Raw genomic sequence first — 11,468 nt, forward strand, 5'->3', positions numbered from 1 at the left:
AGGTGCGAATCCAGCAGCTGCTGCCATTTTCCAGCAGCTTCTTCCAAGTCCGAATTGCTCCGTTAACCTTTCGAAATTCACCCGAGGCCTCAGGACCTCAACCAATTATAACAACATGTCCAAAAGTACAATACGAACTTAGTCGAGGCTTCAAACCACATCAAACAACGCCGAAATTAAAAATTGTGCATCAAATCGAATTAGAAGTTTTCAAATCCTCCAACTTCCATATTTTGCGCTGAAACATATCAAATCAATCCGGAATGACTTCAAATTTTGCACACAAGTCATAATTGACGTAAGGGGGCTATTCCCATTTTCGGAATCGAAATCTGACCTCGTTATCAAAATTCACCCTTCGGTCGGACTTTTCCAAAATCTTATATTTTCCAACTTTCGCCAAAATGTGTCGAATTGTCCCACGGACTTCCAAATCCAAATCCGAATACACGCCTAATTCCGAAATCATCATACGAAGCTATTGCCATTATTGCAATTTTATTTCAGGGTCGTTTGCTCAAAAGTCAACTCTCCGGTCAACTCTTTCTATTTAAACTTCTGAATAAGAATTGTTCTTTTAATTAAATTCCGAAAATCAAACTCGACCACACCCACAGGTCATAATACATATTACGAAACTTCTCGAGACCTTAAGCCACTGAACGGGGCGTAATTTCTTAAAACAACAAGTCGGGTCGTTACATTCTCCACCTCTTAAACAAACGTTCGTCCTCGAACGTGGTAAGAATTATTCTGCGATTACCAAATTGATGATTTTACTTTTACACATATACTCACGGTTGATTCCATGCTACCGCATTTGAGATAAGCATGCCAACATCATCTCATTTGAGTTTATTTCTTTTATCCATATTTGTGAGCTTTAAGATCAATTTCTTACACTCCAAACATTTTAAAAGGTCTAATTTTTTTACAACAACGCACGATATTAGTCTCAACTGGCTATAGCAACTCATGCCTACGCACACATCAATTTTTTTTTATAGTGTTGAAGTACTTCAAAAATATTTCTAGGGTGTTACATTCTCTCCCGCTTAGGATCATTCGCCCTCAAACACATAACATAACTTATCTCTTCCTTTGCAAATCTCAATCCTCCAAATTTTTCTAACTCACAAATTTTTCAGAAATTTCGGCAGAGTCTCCCCTGTAATTGGGTCTATCCACCTACCAGAGTAACACCAAAACAACTCCTAACAACACATGCACAACCCAACACAATACCACAAGGTATATATCAATAACGCCAATCTCAGCATTACAAGCACTGCATTATCATAATGATATCAGGACATGAAACACATCATATGTATGCTCATCACCACATCTCTAGTCTTAAAAGCTGTTCATAATTAATTCCAGCATCATCAATTAATCTCATATTAACCGCCACCTCATTTCATATTTTCACAACATTTACAATAGAATGTGAGGCATGAAGACCTCATGATTGCTTACTCGGATTAATGAGTCACATTTAACGCCACCTGGGCACTCATCTCATAGGTTAAAACTCAATGTTTACAGCACCAAAATGGCTGAATATGCACAGAAAAATATACAAGAATTATCAAATAAGCCTAACAGGCATGACTCCCTATTAATACTATTGTACAATTAAATTTCACAAAGAAAAATTTTTAAACTCATAAATATTTCACCACAAGGACCTCGTCCTTACATTACTTCCATCGCGGCTTCCAGCCCGGTTTAAATGTTTCACATCATGTAAAAATGCGAGGATCTCGTCCTCAACTCCGAATCATAAGTATGTTGCACATTGTGCCAATTAAAATTTTCAATTTCCTTTCTTTCTTCTTTTCAATATATTTCATAAATAATTTTCGCAACATATAATGAACCCTCCTACCGGTAGGGCATATAATTCATAAAAAAATTGGAATCAATTATTCCGAAACACATTAAACCCGCTGTAATGAATAATAAAAATTACTTTTGGGCTTATAGCCCTCAATGGTGTACCAAAAATAATATGACAGACACGGCTTTATATCTTTAAATCTCCCAACAGGGATAACCATAAAAGTGGGACACAAATTTACGAAGCTCACCCATAAGTGGAGCATAATAGGAGGACTCACCTTAATATTCAGAACCGAATAAAATTAAGGGAAATTATCCTTTATAATAAAAATCAGGATCGTACCTGTAACGACATCATCTGGTGTATTGGCCCCAGCCAAATCATAGTGATTATATCAATGGGTCGGGCCTCCACTTCTTAGGCGCCCACTACCCGCCTGTCCTCCACCTCTAGCTGATTGTGCACGTGGAGTATCAGCTGGAATAAAGCTTGTAGCTGGAGTGTTCTGATGAAATCCACCACTCCCAAGTCTGGGACAATCTCTCATTTTATGCCTAGTATCACCACACTCATAACGACCCCTCTGAGGTTGCGACTGCTCGTACTGAGTCTATGCCGGATAACTGGAATAACCACTGTAAGAATCTCGTATTGGTGGTGCACTATAAAGTTGAGCACCCCGAGTAATCTGATGTACGGACTGAGCTGGCCGACTGCTCGAGCCTCCGCTATAATGGGTTCTAGCTGAAGAGTAAAATCCACTGAATCCTCCAGATCTTCGAGACCTTTTAGCCTCCTTAGACTCCCTTTCCTCGCCTAAAACACCCTCAATCTTCCTTGCAATCTCCACTACTTTTTGAAATGGAGCATCAGTTTGCAACTCTCTAGCCATGCATATTTTTATATCATAATCGAGCCCCTCAATGAATCTGCGGACCCGTTCTCTGATTGTAGGAACTAAGATAGGTGCATGACGGGCTAACTCACTGAACCTAATAGCATATTCCGACACTGTCATAGTGCCCTGACGCAACCTTCAAACTCTGTGCGCCACGCATCTCGGAGAGTCTGGGGAATAAGCTCTTTCAAGAACATTTCCGAAAATTGAGTCCAAGTTGGTGGGGTTGCATCGGCTGGTCTACTTTCTTCATAGATTTGCCACCACCGATACGCTGCGCATGATAGTTGAAATGTAGTAAAGGCAACTCCGCTCACCTCCACAATACCCATGGTGCGGAGAATACGGTGACAATTTTCTAAAAATTCTTGGGCATCCTCTGTAGCTGTGCCACTGAAAGTAGATGGACTATACCTCTTAAAACTTTCAAGTCTCTTTTGTTCTTCTTCTGATGCTTCTGGCCTAACCTCGGGCCGAACCGAAATAACAGGTTGTACTGGTAATACACCCAGAACCTGACCAACGTGAACCTGCTGCTATGGAGTTGTGGTAGGAGTATGAGCTACTCCCCCAATCCGCGGAATGTTTGGTGTAACAGAGATCAATCCCGCCTAAGTTAATGTACCGAACATACTCAGGAACTGTGCTAAAGTCTCCTGAAGTTCGAGGGTAACAACAAGTGCTTTTGGTACCTGTCCCTCAACTGGAGCTACTGGTGGCTCCTCAACTATTGTTCTGACAGGTAATTTAGTCACAGCACGTGCCCTTTCTCGGCCTCTACCTCGGCCCCGGCCTCTTGCAGCCCTAGCAGTATGTGGGGATGCCTGCTCAGCTAACCTGGTAGCACGTGTCCTCACCATCTGTGAGAGAATAGAGATACAAAGGCTCAAATTCTACAATCAACAAATCCGCAAGACAGGAATGAAAGAAGTGGAAATTTTCTAACAGTTCTGTAGCCTATCGAATATAAGTACAGACGTCTCCGTACCGATCCGCAAGACTCTACTAGACTCGTTCGTGACTCGTAGAACATATGAACCTAGTGCTTTGATACCAACTTGTCACGACCCAAAATCCCACCACAGGCGTCGTGATGGCACCTAGTCTCTAAGACTAGGTAAGCCGATTTCAATTACCTTTTGAAGATATATTTTTTTTGTAACTAACAGCGGAAATAATTACAATACACAACCTCCCAAGACTGGTAGTACCGAGTCACGAACTCTAACTAAAAACATAGAATGATCACGAGGACCGAATATACAATACTGTTTGATTACAAGTTAACAGTACAATGAAATGAAAAGACTCCAAGGGACTGCAACAACCAAGCAGCTCTATCTTGAATCCTTACGATCCCGCTTTAACTCTGCTCAAGTCCGTTATCTCCAATACCTGGCTCTGCACAAAAATGTGCAGAAGTGTAATATGAGTACACCACGGTCGGTACCCAGTAGTATCAAGACTAACCTCAATGGAGTAGAGACGAGGTACAGTCAATACACTCACTAGTTTAATAACCTGTGCAATATAATATACAAAATAAGAGGAAACAAATAATATCAAGGCAACATAAAACAACCAATGATATGCACGGTAAGACAATAAGATCACCATTTAATATCGCTCAATAATTAATAAATACAATTACACCCAGTTGAATCAAATTCTTCAATTAAATATCCTTCACATATATTTCTACCAATTAACTTTCTTTCAAATATAATTTTTCTCAAATAAATATCTTTCAAATACAATTCTTTCATATAATACTTTCTAAATAAAAATCCTTCCAAATAAATATTTTGAATATAACGCTTCAATTAAGAAGTCACCATGTGACACCTCATTTCATAATCATAAAAATACGGGTCTCAACCCATTTTTATCCTTTTCATAAACACGGATCTCGAATATTTTTTATATCTCCACGGCACTTCGTGCCCATAATTAAATTATTATATTTTTTCGGCACCTCGTGCCCTCATTTCATATCTCAACTGCACGGACAACTCATGTGCCAATATCCTCAATGTATATAAGATTCACATGATCAATTTATTTTTCAAAAAAATAAGGTTAAAATCTTTAAATCAAGTAAGAAATCAATAAATGAATGAATTTATTTTAGAATCATTTGGGTGGAGAAATAACATTTCAATTAAAATGAAACATCAGATAAACTACTGATTTGGATATAAAACTTATTAAATTAAAACATACTAGAATTTTTCTTTTATTTAAAACAACTTAATCGTCAAAAATAAGTACAACCCAAAAATACAAATCCTCAAAGTCTCGTACGAAAAAGTCGAGGTCAACACAATACATCAAGAAATACAAAACACTTAATATTAAGTGAAATAATACATCACGAAAAACACAAGAATTTATAAATTTCGGAAAAATAAAATAACGAAAGGCAAGTCCAGCCATAGAGAAATATCAACAAAAGGGCACTCCCGAGGTACCGCTTCGTAGTCCCAAATCATAAATAAATTCACAATATCTCATTTCTTTCTATCACCGCGGGAGCCTTCACATTTAATTTTAAAGAAATTATTTTTTTCGAAATAGCATCCCGTGTTTTTAGCCATCTTTATCACACCGCATGAATTCTAGTAGTTCCCCCACTAGCCACGCGTTTCAAGCCACCCTTATCTCATCGCATGCGTTTCAACACCCTGACCTTATATCACCGCATGACTTCTAGTAGTTTCCCTACTAGCCACGCATTTCAAGCCACTCTTATCTCACCGCATGCGTATCAATATTTCACAAATCGCACCTCAAGTGCCCAAATATCACAGCATAATACAACTTGCATCTCAAGTACCCAAATATTATAACATTTCATAAATTGCACATCAAGTGCTCAATTCTTACAACATATCACAGATTGCACATCAGGTGCTAAAATCTCACAATATATCACAAATTGCACATCAAGTGCTCAAATCTTACAACATATCACACAATTGCACAGTGCTCAAATCTTACAACATATCACAAATTGTACATCAAGTGCCCAAATATTACAACACTCCACAGAAATCAACAATACAATATTTTCCACAATAAGGAGCTCATGGCTCGACCATAATGTGCACAACACCCAAATATAATTAATAGAGATAGAAATTACTCAACATAAAGCAAAGTCTTCATTAAATTCAAATTTTCAATAATTATATAAACACCTCTTCTTAAGCTCATTTAATTAATTATTTGCAGAGGGAAAATTCATAATAAAATTAAATTACAATAATTATCAAACCAACAAATTCACGGAATTACATAAATAATCAAGCAACAATCGCATCAAATTGTCATATAACAACAGATTCAACAACAACAAAGATTTAGGCATGGCAAATAGATGATTTAATACTTATCCACAATTACCCAATTTACTACACAATAATACCTAAGACTTTAATCCAATAAAGATTTGCATATATAACCCCGAGTACGTATTCTTCACTTCGCGTACACGGCTTTTCACATTTCACAAATGGCATATAAGACTCGATGCCTAAGGGGTAATTCCCCCACTCGAGGTTAAGCAAAACACTTACCTTTTTGAAGTTATGCCGATATTCTGAAATCGCCTTCTTGCTTGAATTGACCTCCGTACAACTCAAATCTATCGAAATTAATTGTGTAACTTCATTAAAATTCATCGGAAACAATTCCGGATAATAATACGCCGACTTAAAAATTTATTCCAAAAAGTTAACAAAAGTCAACGCGGGACCCACCCCTCGGAACCCGACATAATTTTCATGAAACCTGAATACCCATTCCGATACAAGTTCAACCATACCAATTTTATTGAATTCCAATAACAACTCGACCTCCAAATCTTAAAATATTCGTTTTGGAAGATTTTGAAAAATCTTGATTTCTTCCATTTAAATCCGAATTAAATGATGAATATAATCATAGATTCATGAAATATAATCACTTTAGGATATAGAACACTTACCCCAACCAAGCTTGTGAAAAATTCCTCCAGAATCGCCCAAATCCGAGCTCCAAAAATTCCAAAACGAAATGCCAAAAATGACCATTTTTTATCCTTATGATTCTGCCCAGTTTCGCACATGTGGACTAATTTTCGTACCTGCATGCTCGCTTTTGCGAGCGAATACACACTTCTGCGAGGTCACTGCCAAGCCACAAAGCTCGCACCTGCGGAGTTATTTCCGCTTCTGCGCTGATCGCAGGTGTGCAGCATTTCTGCTTCTGCGCTGCCTCGTCGCTTCTGCTTAGCAAATATCGCACCTGCGATTGCGCAGGTGCGGAAGGCTGTCTGCGTCTGCGACCTTCCTCCAGCTCTGCCCAGCTCGCTTCTATGATGAAATCCTCGCTTCTGCGAGGTCGCACCTACGCCCAATCCGCAGGTGCGAATCCAACAGATGCTGCCATTTTCCAGCAGCTTCTTCCAAGTCTGAATTGCTCTGTTAACCTTCCGATATTTACCCGAGGCCCCCAGGACCTCAACCAATTATAACAACATATCCAAAAGTACAATACGAACTTAGTCGAGGCTTCAAACCACATCAAACAATGCCGAAATTACAAGTCGCGCATCAAATCGAATTATAAGTTTTCAAATCCTCCAACTTCTATATTTTGCGCCGAAACGTATCAAATCAATCCGGAATGACTTCAAATTTTGCACACAAGTCATAATTGATGTAAGGGATCTATTCCCATTTCCTAAATCGAAATCCGACCTCGTTATCAAAATTCACCCTTCGGTCGGACTTTTTCAAAATCTTATATTTTCCAACTTTCACCAAAATGTGTCGAATTGTCCCACGGACTTCCAAATCCAAATCCGAACATACGTCTAAGTTTGAAATCATCATACGAAGCTATTACCATCATCTAAATTCCATTTCGGGGTTATTTTCTCAAAAGTCAACTCTCCGGTCAACTCTTTCAATTTAAGCTTCTAAATAAGAATTGTTCTTTTAATTAAATTCCGAAAATCATACTCGACCACACCCACGGGTCATAATACATATTATGAAGCTTCTCGAGATCTTAAGCCATTGAACGAGGCATAATTTCTTAAAACGATATCTGGTCGTTATAGTCTGCTTGCCTTTTTGAGCCCATATAGGGATTTGCCAAGTCTGCAGACCTTGCCTTTAGTGTTCTCCCCTTGGCTTGCAAATCCCTCAGGTAACTACATATACACTTCATCATGTAAGTCACCCTGAAGGAAGTCATTGTATACATCCATCTGATGAATGTGCCAACCTTCAGATGCTGCAATAGAGATCACAGCTCTCACAGTCACTATCTTTACAACATGAGAAAATGTCTCATTGTAGTCAAGCCTCTCCTTTTTGTTGTACTCCTTTGCCACTAGTTGTGCCTTGAACCTTTCAACATCTCTATTGGATTTGTACTTCACTTTGTAAACCTATTTACATCCTATAGGAGTTTTTCTCTTTGGTAGTCACTAAATCCCAAGTCTGATTGTCTTCTAGAGCTTGGATTTCAGCTTTCATTGCCTCTATCCATCTCTTGTCTGAAGATGCCTCAAGGAATGTCTTTGGTTCTATTATTGCTGAAAATGCTTTCAAATAGTCCTGATAAACTGGCTTTAGTTTTTCATAACTCAAGTACTTGCAGATGGAGTATAGCTTTGGAGACTTATTTAGAGCTGCTGCAGTGACATAATCTGTCATCCATACTGGTGTCTTCTTATCTCTATTGGACTTCTTGATAGCTTGATCAGCTTGTGTAATCTCATGGATATCTGCAGCATATTCCTACTCCAAGTTGTCTGCACTTATTAGCTTAGGGTCTATAGCATCCAAGTGTCTTGCATCTCCTTCTTCCCAAGAATGCCAGTGGCCTGTATCTGCCTCCTCCAAAGGAATTCCCTCTAAAGAGTCTCCTTCTTGTGCAACTACAGGATTGGCTATATTTGTATTGATGTCTGATGCTGGTTGCATCTCCATTGGTACTCCAGGTGGCATGATCTGGTCTGAAACCTGCTCATTCATAAACAAATGACTAATTTGCTGCTTCTAATGCTTGAAAGGGAAGATTGCTTCATTGAAGGTGACATCCCTGTTAACAAAGAACCACGGTTTGGTTAGATCATACAATATATAGCCTTTTGTGACCTCTGAATATCCTATTAATGCTGCTGCAACTGCTCTACTTCTAAACTTGTCACTGGTGTGCATCTTCTTTGCATAAAAAGATATCCCATAGTTCTAATGTGCTCTATACTGGCTTTTCTACCATGAAAAACTTCAAATGGACTCTTCCATGTCAAGATTCTGGAGGACAGCATGTTCATCACATATGTTGCAGCTACCACACAATGCCCCCAGAACTTGAGTGGAATGCTTCCTTGGAACCTCATAGCCCTTGCGATTTCCAATATGTGTTTGTGCTTCCTCTAAGCTATCCCATTCTGCCGAGGAGTGTAGACACATGTTCTTTGATGAAGAATTCCATAATCCTAAAATAGTATACTACATTCTGCATTAACAAACTCCATTTCATTGTCAGTTCTAATGATTTTTACATTTCTGTTGAACTGTGTTTGAACAAGTTTAAGGAAATTTCTCAATACTATTGTCACATCACTTTTAAGTTTCAATAGATATACCCAAGTCATCCTTGAATGATCATCTACAAATGTCAGAAACATTTAATTTCCATCAAAGGTTTGCACAGCATATGGTCCCCATACATCAATGTGTAACAACTGAAAAATTTCTTCGACTTTATTAGTATTATCATTGAAAGGCAATCTAGTGTGTTTTGCTAGTGAGCAGACATTACAATTTCCTAACTTTCTTTTACACTCATCATACGTCAAAGTAAACAAATGTCTTATTGCTCCTACAGAAGCATGTCCTAATTTCTTATGCCATAGCTCAATATCCTGGCTTTGATTCCTTCCAGCTAATCCCAACAATGCAATTCTCTTCCTTTCAGTAGAAGATTGAGGAGCAAGTAGAGTCCTCTTCTTTCTCTATCAATCCCCTTCACCTTCCCACTACAAAGGTCCTAGAAGATGCAAAAATCAGGGTAGAACCCAACACAACAACTTAGAGCTCTGGTGATCTTAGATATTGATAAGAGATTATATCTAAAATCAGGTATGTATAGAACATTATCAATTCTTTCTGTGTTCTTCACATTACATGACCCTAAGTGAGTTACATGCGAGACTCCTCCATTAGGTAGATGTACTCTTTTTGAGTCATTTTGACCAATTTTCAGCCTATTCTTCAATAGTTCTAGGTCTGAGATCATATGATTTATTGCTCTAGTGTCTATGATCCATTCATCACTATATTCATTTGCAAAAAAAGCTTTAATACTACCTGATATATTTGCTGAGCTACCTGCCATGTTTGTTGAGCTCTCAGGTATGTTTTTTTTGTTGAGGAGCTTCACTATCTGATTATATTGTACTGCAGTAAAATGTGGAGGCTATGGAGTGAATGTAGGTCCCTTAAATGCATCTGCTGCTCTCAATCCATCTGTAGGTTGATTCCTTCCTCCCCCTTCATCAGTAGATCTGGTGTCTCCCAAAACCACATTATGTGCAGAATTGCGTCCATACTTCTTTTTGAACTTGAAATCCTCTAGATAGCCAATCAACTTAAAGCAGCCATCTCTAGTATGGCCCTTCATCTGGTAATAGTCAGATTGGACATTGTAATTCCTTTTAACTTTCTGAGCATATGATCCCTTTGTGCTTATCATGGCTGCCATTTCAGCTTTGTCTCCACCCATTGTCATATTTGCTATGCTTCTCTGGCTCTCTCTTTCAACCAGCATAGAGTAAGCTTTGTTCACTGTTGGAAGTGGCTCCATCATCATGATCTATTCACCAGCCTACTCATATGTCTCGTTTAGCCCCATGAGAAACGGCAACAACTTCTGCCTCCGCATGAATATTACATAATCTCTTGACTTTGGGCAATCACATCCAGGAACTGGTGCTAAACTGTCAAATTCAGCCCAGAGTTCGCGCAATTTGGAGTAGTAATTGGCAATAGAACTGGTTACTTGATTCACTGTGCCTATTGCTTTATGCAATTGAAATATTCTAGATCCATTCACTTTGTCGAATCTCTCCTTTAAATATCTGCAAACGGCACATGCATCTGAGGAATACATAATTCCACTCAGTAAATCCTTCAAAACACAATTCATTATCCACGATAGAATAATCGCATTGCATCTCTTCCACAGATTTGTCAAATTTGGACCATAACTTTCATTTTTATAGGTACCTTCAATAAATTTCATCTTATTGCGTCCTAAGATCGCAATACGTATTGCTCGACTCCATATGGAATAGTTTTCAGATCCTGTCAGTTCTAGAGAGATCAGTATCGCTCCTGAATTATCTGTGGAGTGCAAAAATAGAGGATGATTATGGCTCAAATTCTCAGGCAAAGTGTTGTCTGTTGTTGCCGCCATTGTCAAACTCAGAAATCTTCAAGCTGTGCCCTAGAAATCGAAGAAGATTCAGAAGAAGCTGTCTCCTATATTGAAGCTGAAAGCTGACGAATTTAGCTAATTACGAACTTTTAAAACCATAATAATAGTCTTATCGCTCTGATACCATGTCGAATTTAGGAGGTGACAGCCATGGAAGCTTAACTTCTTAGAGGAAGAAATGAAGGAGAGAAGAGAGACAGAATGCAGTAATCAACTTTACTGTTG

At 38.5% G+C, this 11,468-nt stretch overlaps 2 protein-coding genes across 2 annotated transcripts; both read right to left on the reverse strand.

The window, feature by feature from the left end:
• Nucleotides 1-7,944: 7,944 nt before the first annotated feature.
• Nucleotides 7,945-8,959, reverse strand: LOC138908252 (uncharacterized). Its single transcript, XM_070198906.1, has 4 exons — nt 8,897-8,959; nt 8,633-8,761; nt 8,193-8,536; nt 7,945-8,143 (listed from the first exon to the last, which is right to left on the reverse strand). The coding sequence occupies exons 1-4, from the start codon at nt 8,957-8,959 to the stop codon at nt 7,945-7,947; spliced, it is 735 nt and encodes a 244-aa protein (XP_070055007.1).
• Nucleotides 8,960-10,631: 1,672 nt separating this feature from the next.
• LOC138908253 (uncharacterized) lies at nt 10,632-11,222 on the reverse strand. The gene has a single exon (XM_070198908.1). It carries the CDS (start codon nt 11,220-11,222, stop codon nt 10,632-10,634), a length of 591 nt encoding a protein of 196 aa, XP_070055009.1.
• Nucleotides 11,223-11,468: the final 246 nt, after the last annotated feature.

Source organism: Nicotiana tomentosiformis, chromosome 3 (assembly GCF_000390325.3).
Source record: "Nicotiana tomentosiformis chromosome 3, ASM39032v3, whole genome shotgun sequence".
Taxonomy (NCBI): Eukaryota; Viridiplantae; Streptophyta; class Magnoliopsida; order Solanales; family Solanaceae; genus Nicotiana; species Nicotiana tomentosiformis.

Excerpts from the sequence above, each read along its gene's own strand:
- LOC138908252 (XM_070198906.1), bottom strand. The coding sequence starts at position 8,959 with ATGCACACCAGTGACAAGTTTAGAAGTAGAGCAGTTGCAGCAGCATTA. Across the intron at positions 8,762-8,896 it reads CATTAATAGGATATTCAGAG|GTTTCAGACCAGATCATGCC; the intron begins GTCACAAAAGGC and ends ATGAATGAGCAG. Across the intron at positions 8,537-8,632 it reads AGGGAATTCCTTTGGAGGAG|GAATATGCTGCAGATATCCA; the intron begins GCAGATACAGGC and ends AACTTGGAGTAG.
- LOC138908253 (XM_070198908.1), bottom strand. The coding sequence starts at position 11,222 with ATGGCGGCAACAACAGACAACACTTTGCCTGAGAATTTGAGCCATAAT.